Raw genomic sequence first — 27,415 nt, 5'->3', positions numbered from 1 at the left:
AATTGGTTTGATCCCTGTGCTGTACTGTGCTGTACTATGTCTTGCTATACTCTGATGTGCTGTGCTGCTTTGCTTGATGCACACACAAGAAAATCCCTCTGACAGACAGCTATGAATAACACAGTGCAACAGGAATTGCACAGTCATGGCAAAAGGCCAAGGTACTATGGTAAGCACTATATTGCCTTATACTGTCACCCTATACAGGAAACTCATGAATAAATCTTGATGCTACTGTGGATAAATGTTGTTCTATGGTATTTTTCATCTCAAGCAGATCAGAGCTACTAAAACATGAGTCTGTATATTAACTAGCAATTATGCTAACCTTTCAGGATAGGACTAGACTGCTAACAGCAAGGGATTGTGGAGCATGGTCCGTGACTGAAGAATGAAACACAAGCAGGCTAAGGGGAGTGGGGTGTGGGTGGGGGACGTGGGTTGGGTGTGTGACAGAGGAGGCTACGCACCCACAGTGGCTGAGGTTCCAGCGTGGAAGCAGTCATCGCAGAAGCGGCGCAACAGTGAAGTCTTGCCTACGCTGGAGTTCCCCACCAGCACAACTTTAAAGAGGCGGTCGGGGGTGCTGACCACACCCTCCTCCTGGTGGTGGGGGTGGGGGGGGGGGGGGACGAGCATGGACACAGTGGTGAGAGAGAGGGGAGTGGGAGAGGGGAGGAGCTCCTAAAATGAGTGACAGTTTATCTGATTTAACAGAAACCCCATTTATAATGATGGGACATCCGATCCCTGATAATGACAGGAATTCTTACAGCTGGGTCCCTGAGATCATAAAGATGTATCAGACACAGGGCAACCCACACAGAGGAGGAATGCATTCGTGGGATAGGCAGACACACAGATTTGTGATGAATGTGATGATAAAATGGGGAGGGGAAAATTCGTCCTCCGTCTCTTGACACACAGCCGTGTGCTTACATGCAGGATGGTCTCCTTGCCAACAGGTTGTCCCCTAGGTAACACTGGAGCATCTTCATCCCTGGGAGGGGGACCCATCGACTTGGTGGATGGGGGCTCTTTTTCCGTGCTCGGAACATTGGTGGTGGCTGGGAGGCAGGTGTCTTTCATCTCCTGGCCGATATGCTGCTTCTCCTTCCCCTCCTCCTCCTGCTCGCTCCAGTCTGGGAGCTGGGCTTCAAAGCCCTGTTTCAGTGCCTGGGGCAGGTGGTCCTCTTCGATGGAGATGATCCTCTGAAACTGCCAGCCCCCCCGGCCACTCTTCACACCATCACCCTCCCAGACTGGGGGTGGGACGTGCCCATTCACGCCACCTGAGCTCTTTCTCCTGCCACGCAAGGGCACATCCAACTCTTCCTCACTGTAAGGGGGAGGAGCAAAGACATGGTTCCACAGATCTCATTGGGCATCACACAATGACCACTCCAACTCATGCCTCGGACCAAGATAACACATTGAGCAGTAACAATTGCTTATTAATCTTGCTGAAAGCTCATTCTGTGGCATTCACATGCTGCAGTTTCTCATTATATGTTGGTTTTCAGAACTGAGCTCCTTCAAGCTGTACTCCTCACAGAGAATGCTTACCATTCACCTTTCAGAACTGAGCTCCTTCAAGCTTTGCCCCTCACAGAGAATGCTTACCATTCACCTTTCAGAGCTGAGGTCCTTCAAGCTGTGCTCCTCACAGAGAATGCTTACCATTCACCTTTCAGTGTTTCCCATATTTCTTCTAAAAATGGTGGTAATTCAAAATGATCTCCATATTTTTGATAATTGTCTAACATTCAGTACCAAAAGTGAAGATGAAATCAGAGAGTGTCCTACCTTTGAAGAGACTGTTTTCTCTCTGCACATTTCAAAGTGCTTGATCCAGATCTCTGCTTGCGGGACAGTTTTTTAACTGCATTGTTGGGCTTCTGAAAAGGAGTGAAATGAGACTTACAGTACACAAGAATATGGACTAATACTTCAAGCGGAAAGCATTAATTAACCATTAATCTGGCAAATGGCACTAGTACTGTGGTCAATGCACTGCTCTCATTTTTATCTTTCATAAAAGCTTGAGTGCAGCCTCACAGTGAATTAAAACTGTCCTTTTATTAGTGGCATATTCAAAAGACAGCTAACATGGAAGCTTTAATATTGAAAGTGCTGCATAAATGGTCATACTTTTGTACAGTCCCTCCATGGTTATGCAAATTTTGTAATTGCTTCTCCATAACACCATTCCAGTTATACTATCATAAAGGTTTGGACACAAATATTATAATATATTGTATAATGTATTTATACAACCTATATGTATATAATGCACATAATATCTGTATAATGTATGATATATTGTCTGCTCCCCAAAAACCTCAGGAATTCAATATGTGTATAAAAATCAATCCAGAAAAAAAAAAAATCTGGTGGTTGGCAGATTTGATTGCCTGGTGGAGCACTGCTGCTGTTGTACCGTTGGGCAAGGTACTCCCTCAGTAAATACCCAGCTGTATTAATGGAATAAATGTAAAAATGTAATCCAAGTTAATTGCTGTGGATGACAGCATCTGCTTAGCAAACATAGGGTGAATTTCAGTCAGAGTACTGACTGAGTACTTTCCTTGTACTAGGATAAAGGTGACATCTCAGACATCAGGTTGAATGTACTCACCAGGTAACACATATCCCGTTCGTCTTGCAAATGTTTGTTCATTTCCCTACACAAAATTTGAACAAAAAAGCAAAGCTATGATCTAGGTGTCACAAACACATACTTTTACAGGAATGCTGACCCTTTTCTGAACTCATGCTGTTCTCTCGACAGGCTGCAGCTACACTTAGATTACAGTATTTTTACAGTTTCCCCAGTTCAGTTGTCATACATTGTAAAGCCCAGTAAGGGGCATCAAGCACAGTGTGTTTGGCGCTTACCTCAGCAGGTCAAGCTGTTTGAGGAGGCAGGCCCTCTCTCTCTGCATGCCCTCTGTGACCCTGTACAGCTCCCTACGATAAAAGACACAGCAGCACGCGGTGACACGTCACTGTGTTACATAGTAATTCAACAGCTATTCTTCATTCTGTCTGGTAGTGTGGTCAGGCCAGTGGAGGAGTGATATAGTGGGGTTAGGTGTATGCATGAGTGAAGATTCAAAGAGGAGTGATACGGTATGAACAGGTCTATTGAGGAGTGATACATAGTGATGGGGTCTATAGAAAAATGATACTTTGTGATGGGGTTTAAAGAGGAGTGATATAGTGTAACAGGGTCTATAGAGCAGTTATTCAGTGAGAACAGGTCTATTGAGGAGTGATACATACTAATGGAATCTATAGAAGCATGATTGTTCTGGGGGTTTAAAAAGGAGTAATACGGTGTCATGGGGGTCTATGGAGGGATGATACATTGTGATTGGATCTACAGAGGAGTGATATGTTGGGGTGAGGTCTATACAGGAGTGATATGTTATGGAGGGGTCCATAGAGGAATGATACATTGTGGTGGGACCTATAGAGGAGTGAGACCTTCTGATGGAGCCTATTGAAGAGTGAGACATTGTGATGGGTCCTTAGAGGAGTGAGATATTGTGATGGGATCTATAGAGGAGTGATACATTGTGATGGGGTCTATAGAGGAGCGAGTTCTCTGTTCTACATCCCTGCTATTCTTATCATCCACTAACCACTGTTTTCTGTTTGCTTCCTATCCCTGCTCCGGGCTCCTTTCCGGAGCTGTAGCCCAAGCGTCTCATCCCATTTTCCAGTCCTGCTACCTCGCTGCCCTGCCCATCAAAGCCAACTGCGTTCCAAGAACCATCCTAGGAGACATTCTTATAATCACTCTGCTGTTAACTGCTATTGTCTGTCAATTGTAAATGTCAATCGTTCTGCCCAGTGCCGACCAGAAGCAGATGGGCCCCCCCTCTGAGCCCGGTTTTGCTCAAGGTTTCTTCCTGATAGGGAGTTTTTCCTTGCCACTGTTGCCTTAGGCTTGCTCTCAGGGGGTCTCAGGCCTGGGAACAATGTAAAGCTGCTTTGTGACAACTTGTGTTGTAAAAAGCGCTATACAAATAAAAATGAATTGAGTTGAATTGAATTAATGGGGTATATAGAAGAGCGATACATTATGATGGGATATATAGAGAAGTGGTGCAGCATGGTTGGGTCGAGTGAAGGGTCTCACATCTCCCTTTCCTGCTGCAGACGGGAAGCCTGCTCCTGCAGCAGACTCAGCTGTTCCTGAGCCAGTGCCAGCTCCTGGCAGGTGTGCTCCAGCTCCCGCAGGAGCTCCTCATTGGTCTGCTTCAGCTTCACATTCTCCACCTTGGTCTCATGCTGTTCACTGTGCAGCTCTCTGCACTGATGCTCCAGCTGAGATAGAACAGCAAACAGTATGCAGTCATACTCATACTGTATATCAACATATGTACATATGCTGGATACACAAGTACTATTACTGTATACACACACATACATACATACACACAGTAGCATCAGAGTCCTCTAACTGTACATAAACACATGTCCTCATACAATTTATACACACACACACACACACACACACACACACACACACACACACACACAAAAGAGTTAATACAGCATTAGACGAGTGCCTAGAATGCTCTAATACTGTAACTCTACCCTTAGATGGTGAGCTGCTACACTGACATGTGACTGACATCTCCAGTAAGACTATAACAAGGCACCTTGAGTTTCACACAGGCATTGCCACAGTACCAATGGACTGAAAAAAGAATGGGGTGATATAATGAAAGGAGGTATTTTGAGTTCATAATAGAGACTGGTACAATGGGTAGCACAGATGAGACAGAAAGCACATTGTCTCCCATCAACCTCATGGTAAATACAGACTATTCTGCAAAACACCCTTGACATAAGAATGGGGTGCACCAGCTCACTGGGCCTCTGCTGCTGTTTCCATTCCTTTTGCACTAAGCAAAATTAAGGAGCCCTCATTAAAGGTAATTAAAGGAGGAAAGGAGTGGAGGAACTTTATTGGCACTGGTGTGGGTGCGGGCCCAACGCACTTCATTGACAGAGGATTAAGAGAAATCAACGGGCTAACTTCAACATCTAACATTATTAGCCAGGAAAACCTTTGCTCTTAGAGTAACTGAGGATGCAGTTCTTCCCATCATGTACTGCATGTGAAAGAGCCCTGTAGGAAGACTTTGATTCATTCCACTCAGTCAATCACCAGCAATGTATTTTAGATGCTTTTTAGATGCTGCCACTTTAGATGACTGCATAAGTCACCCTGGATATGAGTGCCTGCCAAATGACAATAATGTATTGTACCTCTAAAAGTACTGTTTTCAGTCATTTGGTTGTCACTCAACTTTCAGTACTCTACCTGATCATCAAGATCGTTTCCTCCTCTTAGGAGAGGAAAGGAAAAGTTGCTTATTGATAGCGCAGTATATTGCTGTCTGCCACCATCTGAGGAACAGTGAGTCAACCAACAATGAACCAACATTTAAACATAATATTTTTTTCTTCTTCTTTTAGCTATTATACTGTAATTATGTTAGTTTTGTATGTACATACAGGCACATTTACATACTGTATGTCTTAACTTTTGTTTCGCTATCACTATTATTAACTAATTTAGAAATGGAAATTGTTTGCTGTTCTTCATTATTGTTCATGATTGTATTATTTTTACTTGTGAAATTTTAGTAAACTGCTTTGGCAATAGGAATGTGTATATTTGTCATACCAATAAACCACATTGTTGGGGATATGGACACATATCTGAAACCAAAACCAAGTTCTTTACCATGCTTACTTTGGGCATCTTCGGAATGTATAGGGCCCTGGCCATCTGGTAAGGAGAGGATTGGGCTCTGCATGACCCCTCACCCTTATCAGGCGATAAAAGAACCCCAAGCCATCTGTAAATGGACTTTGTGACACTGCTGTTGATTTAGGACAAACACAAACATCCTGGCACAGCTATGCATGTAATGTGTCTGAGACCTGAAATGTGAGCCCCGATGGGGTCACACACAGTTCAATGGAGATTATCAGGTCTTTGTCATGTAGTGTCTACAAGGGCTCCTATCGTCCAATCAGATTGCACACCAATTAGAGGTGTGAGTTTTCTACCAGTGACTGAACTGTGTGCACATGTGGACTATAGCATTTTAAGTGGCTCCATATAAATGTGGCAAGAGCAATGTCTGAGATCCTCTCTCCCGGCTCTTCGTTTCTCTGAAGGCCTCACACCTCTGAACTCAGCAGGCTCTGGAAGAGGAAGACTCCTTGACCACCGATGCCTCTTGAAATCACAACCCATGCATTGTGAACTCATCTTCAGCTCTGGAAGACCAAGCTCTTTCCAGCACGCTCCATTATGAATCCACAACCGGCTCTGGAAGCTAGTCCCTCAACAATGAATGATGCAGCCTTAGAGACCAAAATGCCCCACCACAAAGTTGGAGGCTGTAAGGAAAGACAGCTATCTCAATGAATGCGAAGACGAGCATGTTCGTTATTCCTGGGTCAACACCAGTAGACCTAGCTGCAGGTAATATGTAGTGCTTCTCTTTACACACAAGTACGACCCAACACAAAGCTGGAGGCTGTCAGCGAAGACAGCTACTATGGGTGCGTAGATGACCGGATCTCTTCGACATCCCCACATGAACAATGTATGTCAGAAGAGGCAGAAGAAGAGGACCACCAGTGACGGGCCTGGACACTGCATTTGTTTCCCCATCGATGGCCAGGTATCCGATGGTAGCGGATCTCTCCTGCACGTCTTTCTGTCTTTGTATTATGCCCCTGAAGAGGGGGGAAAATAGTCATAAATAAATGACCAATCAACATGTTGCTGCTTTCTTCGATCAGGGTCTTGTATTGATTACTGTTTCAACAACTTGTTCCAATCGTGAATGCACAACATGGACAATTAGGTAAAGAAAAGTAATTATTAATATGCAGTAAATATTTTGATTTCCTTCTTGTGCAAATACTTTAAGCATAGCAACTTGTTTTGAGAATAAATCAAATGCTAAAAAAGAACAAAGCATAAGGTAATATTGACGTTTAGCTACATTGGTAGCATGGCAGAAGTGCAGACACAGCAACAATGTTTCACTCATAACTGTTACGTTTAACTGATAAGAAACACAAATCAGAGGAATGAAATTATTTCACATCCCATTCCTGAAGAGGGGGAAATAGTCATAAATAAATGTCGACTCAACATGTTGCTGCTTTCTTCGATTAGGGTGTTGTATTGATTACAGCCTGCAGCCTAAGCACCCCCCCCCCCCCCCCCCCCCCGGACACCAACTTTGCCCTCACAAATGTATTAAGCTCTTATTCTCATAAGTGGATTACACATTGTGTGGATGTTCATCATGCTAACATGTTGTGTACTACATAGTATAATAATTTTACAACTACTACATTTGGTGACAAACCCAGAAGGCTCTGGTGGAAAATGGACTGCGGCCTCTCACAAATTAGCTTCCATCCCCTCAAGCCTGATGGACTGCCCCTCCTTAATAACTCTGAGTATTATTGTTTAACCCTCCTATTGTGTTCCAGTCAAATTTGACCGATTTACAATTTTTATGTCTGAAAATTTTAGCTTCATCCATCTGATTACAATAAAGCTCGACGACATTGTCCACACAGGCCAAACACAAAATAACTTTAGACCATTTTCATTAAATTTTGGAGGTTTTATTTAACTTTTGTACATCTGTGATGTTCCCGGTCAAAAATGACCAGCCATTTGAAATTAATGGGTGAGGCTACAAATAGGAGAAATTGAGAGTTCAGGAGTATGTCCATCCATCAGATGGACGCACTGCCACTCCCTAACCCCATATGTGCATGTGTGCATACACACACACACACACACACACATACACACACCCTTCTTGGGTTTCCCTGGCAATTCTGGAACCTTTCCCCAATAGAATCTTTCCCCCATGGGAACCACAACTTTCACACAAAATATTCAGACTCAACATGACAAGCTTGCAGCAATCCAAGAGGTTTGGGACAAGTGGGTGGAGCGCCCTTCACTCATCTACAACCCAAGCCCAGACATGACTGTGGATGAACATCTGGTCGCTTTAAGAGGATGCTGCCCATTCAAGCAGTACATGCCCAGTAAACCTGGCACGTATGGGATAAAGATCTGGGCAGCGTGTTATGCCAAAACCAGCAATACATGGAATATGCAGGTGTACATCAGCAAACCTGCTGGTGGTGTTCCAGAAAAGAACCAGGGCAAGCGAGTGGTCCTTGAAATGACAGCAGGTCTCCCGGGACACAACATAACATGACAATTTCTTTACATCCCATGATCTTGGCCAGAAGTTACTAAAGAAAAAACTGACCATGGTGGGGACTAGTGCTGACCGATAAATCGTGTTTTCATCGTTATCGCGATATGAACATGCGCAATGAACACATCACAAAACACTGTCTGAAATGCGATGAATAAGAAAAACTATTTTATTTACAAGTTCCATGCATTCACACTCAGCATGCAAACATTTGACCTAGCACAGGGCCGCCCAATTTGGGGCTGGCGGGCCACATTTGGCCCGTGCTCCCTTTGTTGTGGCCCACCAAGAGCTATGTGCTCCCACCACCATGTTCTTCTGGGTAAGATGACAAGCCCCTAAAAACTGATGTTCCACCAATGAGTGGAAAGGGGCAGGGGCGTAGCAAGCGCTGGTTGAACAGGAAATAAAATGCACTAAAGAAGCGTGTCTTCGTGATAAACTACAGTCAGCCTTTTCGACAGGGTTGCCAGTCTGATATCAAGTGATGTCACATAAAAAGCTGAAATTGTGTTACACGCTATCAAAACCAATTCCCGACAAGGTTTGCTTTGAAAAAAGCACTAAAACACCACTCTGCCAAGTGTTTACTTAGAATAAACTGCTATCCATGGAAACAAATTGTAGCTATTTCTGCACAGGAACAAGTGTTGAAATTTATGGCTAAAATGCATGTTTTATTTTAAGTTGATGCGATCTCAGTAAGGAAACCAAACTATTTCCATTTCAGTCACACAAGTCAGTGCAAAATCACTACCAATTAGGCAAAATAATTATGCCAAACCTGGCAGCCCGGGTTAGAGGATTCTGTTGTATTTCCGACCAATAATCTGTTGTTGGTGTTATTAGTTAGCCAACGTTACTATAAAACGAAATTACCAAATCGTTCCAAGTGACCCTATGAATGAGAAGCTAATTTTCGTTAATACATTCTGATATTGTGGCTCATTAGCTACCATATGTGGGCATTTTGTGATAATGTGTAACTTAAACGTTGCTCAATGTAAACTTAATGTCCAATATTGATTTGTTTTTCAGTGTTGTCACTATGATGATTAACTTTATATTCTTGTCAATTTTTCAAGCTGAAGTCCACTCATGATTACAAAGGTGGACAATGCAGTGGTTTTCAACTTAATTTTCTAAAGCACCTTGAGTTGCATGCACTTTCTGTCAGAATGGTGTCTTTCCTTTCAAATATGTTTATGCTCCCAAAAGGAAGCAAATGGATGTTTTATGTTTTTGACAATCATCTCTGCAAATTAATAAAATTACTAAGAAGATATAGCAGAAGCAGATTAAAGAGTAGTGTTCATAACATCAACATTTATTGTTGATGTTATGTTGATGCAGCCCTCCATCCAGATTAATTTTTGGCCTTTCATAGGAAAGAATTTGGGGACCTCTGGTTTATAAGAAAATAATTTAAAGGGAGCAGGGGAAATTATAAATTATAATGTCTTATTTAAATTAATGTTCTGTTTAATTGGTTGGGTATTCATGTGCAATTTGTTCAATAAAAGCATGTTCAAAATAATTTATTTAATTTCTTCATTCAGTGAGCAGGTTATCCAATATTTGGGGTCTATGTTAGCAGTGTACCTATTCATCTGTTTGTTTAGATATTCTAGTATATTTTGTGATGTTTTGTCAGTGTTTGTCTGCGTTGTGTTAATAAACTTATTTTATGAATTACATCGTCACCTCGTCTGTATTTTTTTATTGACAAAACCGGGCTCTAAGACCTCATTTCATTAATTATTATGTTTGCTGAGGAATGTTAACTTCCTCTGTGGGGATAGACATATCCCCTACATAAGTGGTGGTCTAAGGAAGTCTAACATCCCCTACAACATTGAAATTCAGATGAATTGAGAGACATTCAGAGAGATAGTGAGAGAGAAAGAGCGAGACAAAGAGAGAAAAGTATTTAGGGGCTAAATTCTATGGCATAATCACATCCATATATGCCATAAACAAATGTGGAATAAAACAAGAAGAGAATAGAATTCTTCACTCAGATGGTGTGTGGTGAGGCAAGGCTGAGAACAAATTTGTTAAATATTTACATAAATCAGTTTAGCAGTGCTGCTGGAACAATCTGCAGTCCCTGGCATCACCCTGAACGAAACAAAAGTCAAATTTCCTCTCTATGCAGATGGCTTGTGCTGTGGGTGACAACGACAGCACTACAGCAATGCTTGGATCTTTTGGAGTCATATTGTAAGACCTGGACACTTACCCAGTTACACTTACGCAATTTACACAGAAAATTTTGTAATCCAAGATAAAGATCTTCCAAAGAAACCCAGATTTCAGGAAAACAGATACCTCTTCACTCTAGTCAACACAGCCTTAGAGCACATTCCAGGTTTATTGATTATTTAATGTATCATTTGTTTATTGTTGTCTTAAAATTCATCGCTTCAGTGAACTTTGGTTAAGAGAGAGAGCCTGTCGAGCTTTCTGTGCAATAACAAGAAAATTCTACAAAATAGATATTCCAATTAAAATCTGGTCTAAAATCTCTGACAGTGTCATTCTGTCTATTGTATTATGTGGGAGTGAAGTATGACGTCCAGTTCGTCAGCAAGACTACACTAAATAGGACAGGCATCCTATCGAAATCCTGCACACAGAATTCTGTTGAGATATAGTAAATGTACAAGGGGAAACACCAACTAATGGATACAGGGCAGAATTAAGCCAGTTTATATTGATCATACAGTAAAAATCCAAACAGAGCGCTAAAATAGTGTGCTCATAGTCTACATCATCAGTGTGCATCTAGTTGGCGTTGCAGCATCTTCGCATAGGACACGGATAAGTGTATCGCTTTCATAATTGTTGATAGTTGTTTGTCAGCTGTAGTTGTAATTAACTTTGTGTTTGCAGTGACCAGTTTCGTTCTATTGTGGTGTTAATCATCTATTAGTATCACCTGTGCTCAGTTGTAACAAGCTGTTTGTGCTTTGTTTGATCAAGCTAATTAGCATCACAGGTATTTAGTTTAACCCAGAGGTTGCCAGTACGGCTGCCAGAGGCTGCCAGTACGGCAGCCTCGTCGTCATTTCCTCAGCAATTTTACCAGCGTTTTCCTGAGCCTTCTCCTCACTCTCCTATCACCAGACCCTTTTACACATGACACCATGTGCCACCTTTCTATCCTTGTCCACTCTTCCTGTCATTCTAGGAGATACAACTCCCGTAAACACAACCTCACTAACCTGGTTTATCCTCCTCTGTCCTCCTCCGAGGTGCTCTCAGTGGTGGGTGGATTATGGAACTGCCAGTCATCAGTTCAAAATGCAGAATTCATCATGGCCTACGCTGTGACCATGTCACTCCAATTCCTGGTAATCACTGAGACCTGGATTTCCCCAGACAACACCGCCACAGAACTGCTCTTCATCCCAGCCAGCCCTTCCCCCCTGCAAGACCTCTCCATCACCATCGATGGCACCACAATACCATCCTCTTGATCAGCAAAGAGCTTGGGCGTCATCCTTGACAGCAACCTGGACTTCAAAGAGTATATTGCTCGCATGTCACAGGGCTGCCAACATCAGGAGGATTCGTCCATCCTGACAACATACGCCACGCAGCTCCTTGTCCAGGCCACAGTACTCCCTCGCCTGGCCTACTGCAATGCTCTCCTCACAAGCCTCCCAGCCTGCACCACCCAGCCTCTGCAGCTCATCCAGAATCCAGCTGCCCGACCTTCAACCTCCCCAAATTCTCCCACGTTACTCCCCTGCTTAAATCCCTCCACTGGCTTCCTGTCGCTGCCAGGATCAGATTCAAGATGCTGACCCTCGCCTTCTCTGCAATCAACAGGACAGCCCCAACCTACCTCCAAGACCTCATCCAGCCCTACACACCTGCCCGGCCCCTGCGCTCAGAAGCAACTGGACGCTTTGCTCCTTGCACAGACAAAGTGGGAGGTTCTTGTTCTGCAAGGCAACAGCGTTTCTCCTACATCGCTCTCCAGTGGTGGAACGAACTCCCTGGTCCGCTACGGACAGCTCCATCACTCCAATCCTTCAAACGTGGTCTGAAGACACATGTCAGTCCAGGTAGTCGCCCCCCCCCGGGATCAGTGCTGTTATAAATTACTGTGTGCTTCTTGTGTTTTGTTTTCTTGTTACCGCCTTTACTCTGGCACTCGATGCGCTGTTTGAAGTTGGATCTTTTTAGTTGCCCTATACCCTGTAGCTGTATAAATTAGATAGTACTGTGTCCTTAAACAGACCTTGCTCTCAGCTGAGAACTACTGCCTCATTGTGGAACTGTACACATCTTGTCCCTGTACTGTCGCTGTACTTACTGTATGCACTTTTGTACGTCACTTTGGATAAAAGCGTCTGCTAAATAAATGTAAAATAAGTAAAATTTTGGATGCATCGAGAATTAAGACCCTATAACTCATTGTAAATTAAGACACTTCAGACCAAAGAGGTGAGCTCAAAAAGAGCCCCCTCAGTCAGCTGGCTATGAAACTGGCTAACCCAGTAATAGGTAACAGGCATATGTTTCAGAACAGCACTGCTATCCAACCATAAATTAGAATAACCCAAATTACAAAACAAACAAAAGTATCTGTAACACTGGGATGATGAGGCCAAAATAAATAAAAAAAAACTTAACTGCTGCTGGGCCCTAAACAGGGATTACACACTAGTAGAGTATCTCTTCATTGTCAGAGATACAAAGCAGAGACAGATCCTGGCCAAGTACAGGCTCATCGACCAAACCCTAGCAACTGAAAAAAATATAAACAGACATAACTATATCAAGAGAAGAAAGGCTAGGTGGTCACTGTGAGGTAAAAACAGGGATTCACTTTCTCCTGTAATAAATTCCAAACAATTATAGACAAATATTTTAAATGTTTTGAAATTCACCATTCACATTTAAGCAATGGAAAGATTCAATTTCAAATTGTTCTGGGAGAGGGAAACACTCTACCTTTAGCAACACGTGTCTGACAACATGTGTCCATGCAACAGCCTGAGAGACAATGGTCGGGAAGCACCTCTAACGGTACAGTAACTGTACAAGCTATATATGTGTCTGTGTGTGTTTCTGTATGTGTGTGCATATTTTTAGGGTTTTTTTTGTTTGCATATTTATGTGAAAATTGATTTGGCAATACTGTACATCTGTGTGGTCATGCCAATAAAGCTTTTTTGAATTTGCATTTGAGAGAGACAGAGGGAGGGAGTGAGAAAGAGAGATAGCGAGAGGAAGGGAGGGAAAGATGGGGACAAAGAGAGATGGAGAGAGATGGGCAGCGAGAGGGAGGGAGAGAGACATTCGTTTTTTTTTTTAATGGTGTGAACGCAAATGCGTCCTGAGCCACATTGAAGGACCGCCTGCTCAACTGACATTCTCTGCTTAAGCGGAAGTACGTACTCATTCGCGCGCCTACTGCATTCACACCGGTGTGATTAGCTGTTTAGCGCATAAACTAAAACCGGTGCGATTAGAACACGAGATTGGAAAAATTGTAGCTAATTTTAGATTTGAGGTAACAGCGATTTAACGTTAAAATATAGCAAATACTAATTGAAACCTATGAGAAGCTAAATAACGCTAATGAAAACATAACAAACCATGTGCGATACGTAGCATGAAAAATATGTTATGTGCTAAAGAGTTTTAAAGTGCGATAACAGGCAACAACAACTACAGTTCGCAAGATACTTCAAATGCTTCCAAGCTTCAAAGGTGTAATGCAATATGTTAAATGGAAAATGGTATTATGAATAATACGTGAAGTGTTGTAGTTCTACAAATAAATGGTAGACTATTGTAGGAGTCAGTACGATATCATGAATATCAAGGGATCATTCTAAAACGCTTAACGTGGCATAATGTTCCAAAACTGCGATCAATGAACCAAATTTTTCTCGGACATCTCTTGTCAGAAACACTAACTCCTGTCAAAAATCAAAACCGAAATCCTATGAGTATGGTCGTTATCTCACTACGTTTTCCTCTCCATTGACGCCCATTATAAGGAACAAGCTTAACGTGGCTTAATGTCCCAAAACAGCGATCAATGATCACCAAATTTGTCTGACATCTCACATGTCATAAACACTATCTCCTATAAAAAAGCGTCGATACTCATAGGATTTCGGTTTTGATTTTTTGACAGGTGGAAGTGACAAGAGATGTCCGAGAGAAATCTGGTGATCATTGATCGCTGTTTTGGAACATTAAGCCACGTTGAGTGTTTTAGAATGTCCCTTATTCCATAACAAGCACGCTTCGATTCCCAACTCGTCAAATACTGCAGCTTGGTCAGTATGGAGGACGAAAGCTGCCAAAATCAAAAATAAATAAAGAAATAAATAAATGACTCGAAAAAGAAGATACATTTCTTTATGCATGTCTCGAAAAAGAATATACATTTCTTTTCACATTTCCTTATGCGTTTCTTCTTTTTACATTTCTTCATGCATTTCTTTTTACGTTTCTTCGGGCATTTCCTCGTCTTTTTACATTTCCTTATGCAATTCTCCTCTTACATTTCTTCAAGCGTTACTTTTTACATTTCCTCATGCGTTTCTTCTACACTACCTTTAACTTTAGCTAACAGAATGTGTCTGTTGTCTGTGCGAGAATCTATACGTAGCCTAGCTACATTACCGACGTTTCGGGAATCACATCGATGATCGAACTATCGAACGATCTATCGAACAGCCCTGCACGTGCAAAAGTGGGATACCTAGAGCGTCATAATATGAAGCGTAGGGCCACTGACCAAGCTGCAGTATTTGACGTGTTGGGAATGAGAACCTAACACTAACAAACCAGCAAACACCCTTTGATATTAAACTACATTTTGAAACATTTTCATTGCAGTGAATAACATAAGAAATTTTGGAAACATAATATCTTGCTTAGCCTGTTTAATTCATCCATACTGGCAAGGTGCCAGACAAATACGGTGAAGTTCAAAATGTTCTAATCTAGCGTTTCTGCTTTTTCCAACGATAAACAGAATTTAATAAAAGATCAGCTGCGGCTGAGTTAAGGGTAGGCTATTTAATTTTAGTGATGAACGGAATCTAGCTTGTTAGTCAACTAGACTTTCATTTACAGATACAACACACATTATTTCATAGTGACAATCATAACAAGATTCGTTCAAGCAGACTTTTAAATGATGCATAAACTTACATTTGCAAACAGAAATTATGTACATGTTTATTTGCATATAGAGTGGGGAAGTGAGATCCGATCACAAGTGGTCACTCGAGACACATGTGGGGACACATTTTAATGCCAGGTGTGAACAGACGTATTTAGAGCTGTCCATTTGTGATCGGATCACCCAAGATGCATGTTAATACCAGGTGTGAACAGGGCCAGTGACAAGGCAGGAGAGAGAGATGGAGACCAAGAGAGGGAAAGAGGCACAGGGAACAGAGGGAGAGAGAGAAAGAGACAGTGAGAGGGATGGAAGGAGAGAGAGTGATAGTGAGAGGGAGGGGGAGGGACTGTGAGAATCTGCTTACCCTCCTCTGCTTCTGAAAGAGCTGTTCCAGCTCCGCCTCCTTGCGGGACAGCTGGAGCTCCAGGTCCTGGCTGCGAGACAGGAAGCGCTCTGAGTCCTGCAGGTAGAGGACAAAGGGGATGCTGGGAAAGCACCTGGCTACACACGAAATGAAGAGCAATTCTAGGTGGCTCAGAGGTTTGGTGCAGAGGTCATCCCAAATTTCTATGGTGTTAGGTAATTTGATATATAACCACACCGTCTGGACTAAACACCAGCCTATCACAGGGTAGCAGTGTTTGTCATATAGAGTGCCATTCGAAGAGGATCAACCTAGCCATCAACAGGTTGATTTGGGGTACATTTTCAAATCTGCTATTGATAGTTGAAGAGCTCTCTTCAGAATATTGCTCCCTAGAGCACTGAATTAATGTATCTGTCAAGAATTCTGGAATTGATTGAATAGTAATAGTGTCATTGTCCCCTCATAATCATCATAAAGAGATTTTCCTGTGGTCTCCCCAATGTCGATGGGCATGTCTGCCATTTACTTCCTTAACATGTCAATACACAGGTAAGCAATGTCCGTTTTTAATGAATTACTCCGAAAGGCAAAGACATTAGCGTTTCCTCCATGACATCAATTGAATGCTTTCTTGCAAGATATTTTGATATTTTGATATAGTGTTTCCTAAGAATTTTCCTAAGAAAAAAGCATGTGCACACACTGTACCTGCATGAGGATCCTGTCCTTTTCGTGTTTGATCTGCTGCTCCATCTCTTCGTAAAGCCTCTGGATTTCACTGTCATGCTTTGCTACTTTCCTGTCCCAATGGAAATGTTCAGTTTGATATACGCAATAACAAAGCGTTACATGAGAATGAAAAAAGCCACATTTCAACAGGAAACCAATCTCAATTTCAACCAGGCTTGAAGTAATATTGTTGTCAGAGAGCCTTCCTTGAGATATTAGTTTTAGTATCAAAAAGTCCACTTACTCTTCCTTGGTCTGCATTGCCCCTTTCATTGTGATAATAGAAATGAAACTAAGTTCCTGATTACAAGAGCAAACTGCACTGACGTCATCCAAGCAGTCTTCAAGCCCTACTAGCCATGAGTGGCTAAATGAGACCCCTCAATCAAGGCCACTCCGCTGTCATTGTCAGTGCTCCTGCCCCCTAGCTGTTGTGTTTTTGTTTTTCCCTGTCCATGTGCTTTTGTTTTCCTTGTGTTCTAGCCCTGCCCTGCTCTCCGCCCTGTCTCCGCCCACCTGATCGTCTCCACCTGCCTGCCTGCACACCTGCTTCCCATCACCTCTTCAGCCCAGCCCTATATCAACCCTGCTTGTCTCTGTCTTGTTTGCCAGATCGTTACAGTGTTTCTGCCTGTCTCGGTCCCGCCTGTGTTTCCCTGTTTGGATTTTCTGGTTTTGCTTTGCCTGTTCCTCGACATTGTCTCTGCCCGCCTTTCTGCCCTGATTGCCTGATCTACCTGCCTTCACGGTTTGACCCTGCCTTATTTCAACTGCCTGCTTGACTATTCTGTAAATAAACGCCTGGATTCAGAGCACTTGTGGTCCGCGTCTGAGTCCGTGCCTGAGCCCTGACAGTCATGCTGTTTCAGCAACAGTTAGAGAGATGGGACAGGGCTCATGACTTTTTACATCCCATTGTACTCTTAAGAACCTGGTGGAAATTGGATAGAGCGTGGACTGCAGCACACAGACAGGAGATTGTGAAAAGGAGAACATGGACTGGCAACATGGGCAACAGAATGAGGACAATATGGACTGGGACTATAGATTGGAGAACATGGACAGGAGAATGTGGACTGGTAGAAGTGGCATTTTTATTTGCAGAATAGAGTTTGGCTTCATCTCTGGAACCTACATGGCTAATACTGCAATCAGCACCTGTACACACCCCTGCCAAAGACAGTCCCTGTGTCAAAGGGCAGGGTGAATTCAAGTGATGACTCAGGACACCAAAAGGTTTGGTTCAAAGAAAACAAAGTTTCTTTTACTGAAGACTCGAGGGGGAAAAAACCGAGCTTGGTACAAGAGCGTGCGCACAAGCATGGCAACTCAAGACTGAGCAAATATGTGGACAAAGGGCAGGGCTTAAATAACAGTAAACACAGGTGGACGACATTAACTAAATGAGACATGGAACACAGGAAGTTATGAGGCCATCTGGTGGTCATCTTGGGAAGCAGCAGCCGAATCCCTAACATCTCATGACAGTTTTCCTTAAACCGTCTGATGTTTCAATTTGTGTCAATGATGTGTCAAAACCTGTGCAGTTAGTCCAGCAGGTTAGTCAGCTACGATGTGTTATCAGTAGTTGGGAATGACAGACTGGTCATGTTAATATACTGAGGGGAGAAATCAACAACTCAGTGAGGAACCTCTCGCTCTCTATTCTGGCACACAGACACCCAGTGCAAGATGACTACCTCTTGAGGGCACTCTCCATTTCACTCTTCTCCTGGTTGGCCTCCTTGATCTGATCTGTGACACGGGCCAGGAACTCCTCGAAGTTGGAGAGGAGGTGAGGCTCCTCACGGCGCAGGTGCGCCCACAAACTGCGCACCTCACTTGGCCTGGGAGAGGTAAAGGCAAAAATCAGAGGTGTGCTTAGGCTAGGGTAACAGTGTTATGGGGTCAGCCTGGCCCACTCCAATATATGCTCTTATTCTACCAGAAACACATTTCAGCTGTTTCCACGAGTGATTCATAAGACAGAATGCCCTTTTGACTGATGACAGAATGCCTTATTGCCTTGAATACATGACCAGGAGAAGTGTTCCTACCACTTTTTCATTTGATCAGTGTGACCTTAGTCACACAATAGCTGATTTCTCTCAGAGAAGAATGATGGAGTCCTCTGAATGAGATGGTTGGCATCCTCTGTCTTTGGAGAAGTGTTGCCTCAGTTGTAGGACTATCAGAACTACCAGAATCTTCCATAAAGCTAAAAGCTAATATACAAAAATGAATACCGAATATGGCACCTGCACATCCCCTTCATGAAGTCCCCAAGAAGAATCACAATCACACACAACAGCAGCTCAATTCTTCATTCTCAGAATGAATGGGAGAACAGTTTCACATTCTCGTTCCAGCCAACATGAAGTCACATTATGTCAGTTCAGTTAAAGGTATGACATTTAACATTTAAGCACAATTTCGATGGAACAGTCTACTGCTAGAGCAAAGGTTGCCAGTACACACCATGACATAGTCAAATCTGCCAGCTTCGCTTTCAGGAACAAACCCCAACCTTGCAGGTTTCCTTGCAAGTTCATAGGATGTACCTGTTGACCTTCCACAACAGTTCTGTTGTTCATTGTTACTGAAAGAGAGCAATCGACAGCTGAGGAAAGTCAAGGGAGAACAAAGGACTTTGTGCAGAGCAGCTCAGCTAATGATCTAATCTTTGTCTCTCTGCCCCAATGTTGACAGAAATCTCCAACAATGCCATGCTCTGATGGCAGAGACCGAGAGCCCACATTGGTGCATACTCCTGCAAAGGCAAAGCTGCCTTGTTGGCTAAAACCCAGGTGTGAGCCATCTAGACTGAGTCGGAAATCATGCTGCTTCAGCCCCAGTAATTCTACAGACCAAATCCCACACCCGCCGACTGACTCTGGAACAGTATACCACAACCTGTCAGTAGCTCATCCAACAACAAACAAGAGACTGTTATTGACTTAACAGCATTGTTGATCAGTGAACAGTGGTGGCTTCTGCCTAGTGATCTGGGGCAATAGCATTCACAGTACCAGCCCAGTATGCTTTCAGTGCAGGGGACATTGTCATTCACCACAGACAGTTAGAAGAACCTCGTAATGACGGTGGTAGTGCTGGGAACACTCAAAGACATTGATAGACATTGTATATTGCATATTAGCGCTTGTCTCACCACAACAATCTCTGCACTTGCACTGGGGGGCCCCCTCATGCCCGTGCCAACTAGTTTTCAGACTACATGTCCCACAGTGCACCAAAGTGAAGTGAAAGCAGAATGGAGGTTAGGGACATCTCCGCTGACATCATCTGAGCCTGATAAAGCTGAGGTGAAATAGCTGCCTGAAAAGCTGCAGGGTTCCTGAGGGCAAAGAGACAAGGAAACTCTGCCGACCTGCCCACCTGCATGCCAGCAAAACAGAGCCAGCTATGTTCCACCGCTGTGGGCTCCTGGTCAATACCGCCTGGTGACACATCCAGGCTCGAACTCCAGACTCACTCAAGAGCCAGGGGAGGGGAAACCAACACAAAGGAAGCATTGGGCAAAACAATGCCTCCAAGATGAGCCCGGCAGGCACCCTTACTGCTGGAAAACATTGCAGGCCCCCAGGCTCTCCATCAGCATGCAGAAGTGCCTCTCCTCCTCGTCCTCACTCGCTACTGGCTTCTCGTTCCACTCCGCACTCTGGTACATGCCCTCTGGGGAGTCCTGCTCCTCCTCCTCCACCACAGAGATCCTCCGCCCAAACAAGAAGTGACCTGTGGTGGGAGATCACATGACATGTCACACACACACTGATGCACTTTTTTGCACTACAATTGGAACTTTTTAATGGAACTGTATACAGCAGTCACTGCTAGACTTATTTATTTATTAAGTGAACTGACATATTAAAATCTTGTTTTGAGGGAGTAAAAGCACGTGTCAGCCATTGTTGCAGCTCTTCTCAGGTGTGAGCACAACTCAACATGAGTTAGAATGTGTCTGCAGCTGAGCCTCCACTCACTGTCACCATCACACATGATCTCCACGAACACATAAGCCGTTTTCACATATGAAGGTCCAGATATTGTCTGGAGTTGCCCTTTCACACATGTAGCACACAACAAGAGATTGTCCATGTCAGACGCGTTCTCACCTACCAGAAATACTCGCCCACTGCATACTGTGTACTGTGTACTACACAAGTATATACTGTATACTGCATGCTATTTTTCAGTGTAGTACCCACTACGCAACCATTAATGATTACATTTGGAGTATGTTACATTGTCGCGTAAAATCATTGCGAGTTTAGAAACGTCCAGATTTGCTCGTGGTATTTTCCAGTTAGACGCCACTTGCATTGTAACGAGTGAAAAGGATTGACGAGTTCACGAAAAGTATTCTAGAGTTCAAGTACTTTCAGGTTTTTTCTTTTCAATGTCTTGCCTTTCGGTGGTATGGACACATAATGTGGCACGGAGGAGGAGAAGGCAAACACAGCTATTGTATTTTTGGGTAGCCTATAAAAAAATATCACACATAACCATCGAAATGGTGCTACTGGTACACATAATTTATCATTAATTATTAGGGGTGCAGCGGATCACAAAACTCCTGGTTCGGATCGTATCACGGTTTCTGAGTCACGGATCGGACCATTTTTCGGATCAGCAAAAAAAGGGAGACAAATATAACTTTGCTTTCCATTTATTGCTTAAAGTACACTTAAAGCAAGGACCTTTTGCCCATGGTCTTAAATGAAAACAACATTCAAGATGTCCAATGTTTAAATAAAATCTTAAAATAAAATATTCAATACTCAATTGTTGAGTGCTTGTTCTGCTGTTCTTAAGCTGTGTCCAAAATCATTCCCTATTCACTATATAATGCATATATATATTTTACACTTGATCATTAGACTTAACTGCCAGCCAGCTAGCTAACGTTAGTTTCATCTTATTGAACAGATGAAGCTGGGTGCTAGTTCTTTCATTAAGGTAGCTAGTGATAGCTCGATAGGTAGCGTATTATCTAGCAGGTTAATGTCAGTTGCAACTAGCTAATCATTTAGCCAGCTAGCTGGCACAGTCAGACACAAAGATGTTCATACATATGTTCGAATAAACTTGCAAACATAAAACTATATGCAGAAAATTATTAATTTATTATATGACTGAATAGTGAGTGAGTGAACGAGAGAGTGATTTCGGATGCAACCTTTGTCTTCGCAACATTTCTGCTAAGTAATGTTGCTGGTTTTTAAAATCATAAAATGGTTGTATCTTTTCACTGCAACTCTGCATCGAGATTTAGGGAATGATTTAGGGAAAACTGTATTTCACACTATTATGGTTAAACTTTGCTAGAGTGGGGGGATCTGTACGGATCACGGATCAACTACAGTCCGTTACACCACTATTAATTATACATTTATTATAACAGGAAGATAAGTTTTTGTTTTTCGCTATGTGACGTTAGGTCACCAGTTCACCTGTCTCACTATACCTATCACTGTTAGCTACAGCTTAGCTAGCCACTAACCAGATAATAAACTACTAACCAACATTAATCATCGTAAGAGACAAGTTTTGGCAGTATAGCTATAGCTAACTATTTCTTTAATGATCGTTGGACTCAAAATAACATATATTTGGACATATCCGCAATATCAACAAATGAGTGGAAAGCAATATACAGGCAAGCAGAAAAGAGTACAAAGCAGATGTTTGTATTCTTCCGGTTTCGCACCAGTTGCATGATAGAAACGTCATCAACACGCCCACTTGCTCGCTGTGAATTCTCTGGAAAATGACCTTCTCTATTCACACATGGATTCAATCAGACATTAGACGGACTTTGTAAGCCTACTCGGGAGCTGGCAGAGTGAAGTCCGTCTCATGTCCAATCCGACTGATTTGGACATTTGCGTTCTCACATACAGCTTCTCCGGGTAATGGCTAGGTAAGTTCTGCCTTTCAGTGCATGTCTGAAAGGGGCTTTAGTCACCAAAATTCATTGTCTCTACTACATATGGTCACCTAAATCTATGATCAACACCATATACAGTCACTCAAATTCACACTAACCACCACACACAATTACCAACCCTCAGGGTAACACACACTCATGGTCATTCCCACTCATCAAAGCCTACAAAGACCATGTACAAGAGGAGTAAGCACAGCCATACACTCGATATGTCCTTGTATGGTTGTGTTACCCTTACAGGAAGCACCACTCAGTTTGTTCCCTCAGTATTACTGTTTTAGTGCACATGTGACATTAAGCACTCCTAAGAGTCACTTCCCTCAGTATTACTGTTTTACTGCATATGTGACAGTACATATTGTTTCAGCACATGTACAGTCATTGTGTACATTTGTGTTCTCATTTAACAATGGTAGCTGCCAAATACTAGGCTGATTTAGGGTGTTTCCTAAATAACTGGGTCATAACAGAAAATAACAGCAGTACAGCCTACCATACTATGACTTTGTAACATACACATCTCACTGTAGCTTCAACTGTACTCTATCTGTCAAATCTATTAGAGCTAAGTTCATGCTTCAAAGCATTTCCACCATCAACTAGCTGTCAAGGAATGACATGCAGCACTCCTGAGTTACGTCACCTGTGAAGTGCTGCTCTGAGTCATGTGAACTATGAAGTGCTTCTCTGAGTCATGTGACCTATGAAGCCCAGCTCTGAGTCATTGTGACCTTTGAGATCCTACTCAGAGTCATGTGACCTGTAAAGAGGTGGTTGCAGCTTTGAGTCATTTGAGCTGTTAAGTGCCGCTCCGAGTCACATGATCTGCAAAGCCCTCCTCTAAGTCATGTGTCCTGTGAAGAGGTAGTCGGTGTCCTGAGTCATGTGCCCAGCCACTGTAGGCTTCGGTTCTACTCCTGGATGAAGGTTGTAGTGATCATGTGACCAGCGCAGTCAGCACTCACTGAATCCTGATGAGAACTCTTCCAGCGTGAGGTAGCCATTCCCATCAGCATCCAGGGTGTCAAAGACGTCCTCCAACTCCTCAGCGCTGAGCGGCAGCTCTCCATGGAGCCTCTGAAAGAACAGGCCACATGCATGAATGAGTCAGCTGTGGAGGCGAGGTAACAGGGGACCATTTTACCAGGAAAAAGGCTGAAACATTTCCCACGTTCTGACGTTGTCTATGTGTGCTTTTTGGGTAAGCTACAACAGAAAAAATGACTCCTAAAAACACGGACAGATAGTTGATACGTCCCTTGTTGTCAATGTGCAATTTATTACCGCAAAAGAGAGAGGGACACCAAAATAAGAAAGCTTGAAAGACTATGGCCATTACCAAACAATACTGCAATAATCATACATAGTGTTTTGAGTCTATCCCTTCAAATTAAATGCTTTGAAGGAAACCACCTGCACATTACTGGTGAAATAAAAATGTAAAAATGAAGTTTTTCAGGCAGACCATTCATTCTAACATAAATTGCCTTATCGCTCCCAGGGAGGCAATTTTATGAGATGGAAGCATAGTCAGATAACATGAAAACGTGTCACACTTTCAAGGCTCCGTACCTGTTCCACAGTGGTGTTGTCATAGTAACAATGCATTTTCTTTCTTGAGAAATTGGACAAAATATGTTCCATTATTTAGGATTTACATGGACTATTCTTCCATGCAAGGCGTCTGAGGGTATACTGAAATCCTTTTCCATGAATCTGTCAGTGCTCCGCCTCCTTAGCTGTCGTGCTTTTGTTTTCCTTGTGTTTTAGTCCTGCCCCGCTCCCCGCCCGGTCTCCGCCCGCCTGATTGCCTGCACACCTGCTTTCCATCCCCTCGTCAGCCCTGCCCTATATGTTCCCTGCTTTTCCCTGTCCTGCTGCTAGTTCGTCACAGTGTTTTTCTCCTGTTTCGTCCCCGCCGTGTGCTTTCTGCTTCTGTCTGCCTGTTTCTCATTTTTTGACCCTGCTCGGACCCTGACCTCGTTTTTGCCTGCCTCCTTGCCTCGTTCGCCTGATTGCCTGCCTGTCTGGTTCCCGACCTTGCCTGCTCCGATTTCCCGATCTTCCCTCGCTCTGTCCACGGACTGCCTCCCAGTTTTCGACCCTGCCCGTTTTCTGATTAGCGATCTGCCTGACGATTCCATTAAAGACGCTTGGAACCCGAAGCTCCCGTGGTCCGCACCTGAGTCCCTGCCTGAGCCTTGACAGTATCAATCTGTCACATTAAGAGTAATGAGCGAAAATGTATTGCCCAGATGTCGAGAGTGTTATGTGATCTTTCTGTGGTTGTTGTGACAGAACCTAAAGTGACCTCACAGGCCTGAGGTCATGTGCCAACCAACACCCCCAACCCCCCCACACACAGACAGCCAGACAGTACAGTGAGGGCCCCAACTTTGTTTCATAACACTGTTCAATCAATGACCCTCATGGAAAATCCTGTAAGAATTCACCTAGCTCCTTCTCAGTTACATCTCTCAAACCCATTGCCCTCATTGGACCAATTTACTACTTTTTCAGATAAAAACCATCATTTGTTCTGCTGCATTCAATGTATAAATCCCTCCTTTCCACTATGTGTAGAACCCATCTAAAAAAACCACCAATCAGTGCTTCCTTTCTCTCATCTCTTCTTAATGTGAGTAACACAGAAAGAACAATAGCGCTGAACTGAATTTAAAATGGAAAAAAATAAAAAAGGCTAACACTTGCTTAAATTCTTCACTCAGAGTGGAAAAACAAGGCCTCTGTAATCTTGGTTGTCCATGCCAAGGTTCTGTAGCAGCTGCTGCTTGTTCCTGCTCAGCCTCCACCAGCCTGCAAATATTTCAATCCAGAACTATCCGTTCTAAGGCAACGTGATTAATTAGTCAGAAACAAGACCTACCCAAACATCAGATTAGTCCATGTCTGTGAAACCACCTGTAAACAAAAAGCTTACTGATCAGGCTGCAAATTATATGTGTTATTACAGGAAAAGCTCTCGCACAGACGCAGAAATACAGGGACTCCGAGAGGTCAATGATTCTTGAATGGCTTTTGCTGCAACATTAATCAAAAGTGATCCCCACATCAGTGGCCAATGACCAAGGTGGAACTCTTCATTTCCATCGCAGTGTATCTGTGTTACTGAAACATGATGGAATCAGTTAAGCATGGAATGGACAGACTATTTCAAATGAAAGAGATGCTACATGTTCCACAGCTTGGTTTTTAGACTCATGAGGCCCATGTGCAACAGATCTGATATCTGAAGCTGTAGTCACAGTAGATATACCATTGGCTGCTTTTTTAAGCTTGAAATGTGAGATAATTGCGTGAGTAACATAGATGTAATGTTTCTCCTGTTTCTTCTTGTTTGTGAATGACTTGATGAAGATAGGAGAAGGCTATAATTATCACTCCATTTTTGCGAATAGTGGGATCTGGGGTGACCTGCTTTTTGAGGGAGGTCGTTACTGCGTGGGCCTGTAAGTGCTCCATCAAACAGAGAGCTGAGAGCTGGAAGCGGCAGGACAAAGCCATCCTGAGAGCTCTCCTGTGTCAGACACCTAATGCTCTTTCATGGTCCTCTAACACCACTCTGAAGAGTCTGTTTTCTCCATTCACTGTTACCCAAAGGCACACAGGTGCTCTGTGGAGCTTGTTTTTAAATTAAGGACTCACAGAATGGAGACTGACAGCAAGGTTTTGATTCATGCACCTGAAAAAGCCCTGATCCCAAGTTTCCATGTGCAGCAAATTAATCAAAGGTGAGCAGTCTACCTGCATGTCTGTGACAGTGTAGCATACTGGTAAGGAGCAGGCCTTGTAACCAAAAGGTTGCTGGTTTGAATCCTTGCAGGGGCTCTGCTGTTGCATGCCTGGGTAAGGTACTTAACCAAGAACTGCCCCAGTAAATATCCAGCTATATAAATGGATAACATGTAAAAATTGTAACCTGTAATGTAAGTTGCTCTGAATAAGAGTGTCTGCTAAATGACAGATAATGTAATGCGGGGCGGCAGTGTAGCATAGTGGTTAAGGAGCAGGACTCGTAACCAAAAGGTTGCCGGTTCAATCCCCGCTGGGACACTGCTGCTGTACCCTTGGGCAAGGTACTTAACCCGCAATTGCCTCAGTAAATATCCAGCTGTATAAATGGATAGCATTGTAAAGAACTGTAACCTATGTAAGTCGCTTTGGATAAAAGCGTCTACCAAATGAATAAATGTAAATGTAATGCAATAACAGTTTGCTGTGAGGGCTGTATCAGGGTCCATAGTGTGCAGTTCTCTAGGCAAAAAACTCCAGTCCTGGTCTACTTGCATGCTGCTTTACGTAATGAAGCTCTAGCCTTGGTCTACCTGCATGTGGCTTTATGTAATGAAGCTCCAGTCCTGGTCTGCCTGCATGTCCCTTTATGTAATGAAGCTCCACACCAGGGCTACCTGCATGTCTCTGCGGGTGATGAAGCCCTTCTCCTCGATGTCACAGATCTGGAAGAACTCCTGTGTCTTTTCCAACACAGCCGCACGTGCCTCCTCAGTGGGGCTGGAGCCGTTGTGATCAGGTGCACTCAATAGCCTGTCCTCCCTGTGGCGTGCACTCTTTGCCACTCTGGTGGCAGCAGTGGCACCCGCGAAAGACGCCATGCTGTGAGCACTCCCTCTGGTGTGGGCTCAAGTCCGGCCGGGGAGACAAGGCTGTCGGCCCAGAATGCTGAACATTAAAAGAATGAGCACCAAAGCCTCCTGGCTACGCCGCCATTCGTCATCTCTTAGCAACCGTATCTTCAATTAGTTGATGGAACCTATAGGAAACATAGGGATGAAAGGTTAACAAAAGGGCCTTGAAGTGGGCGGCAGAGTAGCATAGTGGTGAGGAGCAAGGCTCATAACCAAAAGGTT

General features: G+C 43.4%; 1 protein-coding gene across 1 annotated transcript in view; it reads right to left on the bottom strand.

Annotated features, from left to right (window-relative positions):
• Positions 1-27,181, bottom strand: part of LOC118772302 (ras-related protein Rab-44-like) — a 32,309-nt gene extending 5,128 nt beyond the window's left edge. Inside the window, exons 1-12 of the mRNA XM_036520576.1 lie at positions 26,957-27,181; positions 23,492-23,603; positions 20,137-20,311; positions 18,259-18,405; positions 16,538-16,628; positions 15,827-15,922; positions 4,148-4,335; positions 2,899-2,970; positions 2,639-2,684; positions 1,807-1,898; positions 940-1,339; positions 471-603 (exon numbers count right to left, since the gene is read on the bottom strand). Coding sequence (XP_036376469.1) covers positions 471-603; positions 940-1,339; positions 1,807-1,898; positions 2,639-2,684; positions 2,899-2,970; positions 4,148-4,335; positions 15,827-15,922; positions 16,538-16,628; positions 18,259-18,405; positions 20,137-20,311; positions 23,492-23,603; positions 26,957-27,160 — 1,756 coding nt within the window. The 5' untranslated portion in view covers positions 27,161-27,181. The remainder of the gene's footprint in view (positions 1-470; positions 604-939; positions 1,340-1,806; positions 1,899-2,638; positions 2,685-2,898; positions 2,971-4,147; positions 4,336-15,826; positions 15,923-16,537; positions 16,629-18,258; positions 18,406-20,136; positions 20,312-23,491; positions 23,604-26,956) is intronic.
• Between the last annotated feature and the right edge of the window lie 234 nt (positions 27,182-27,415).

This window comes from Megalops cyprinoides, unplaced genomic scaffold (genome assembly GCF_013368585.1).
Source record: "Megalops cyprinoides isolate fMegCyp1 unplaced genomic scaffold, fMegCyp1.pri scaffold_27_arrow_ctg1, whole genome shotgun sequence".
In the NCBI taxonomy this organism is placed as follows: Eukaryota; Metazoa; Chordata; class Actinopteri; order Elopiformes; family Megalopidae; genus Megalops; species Megalops cyprinoides.
This window is presented reverse-complemented; position numbering and strand designations above follow the sequence as displayed.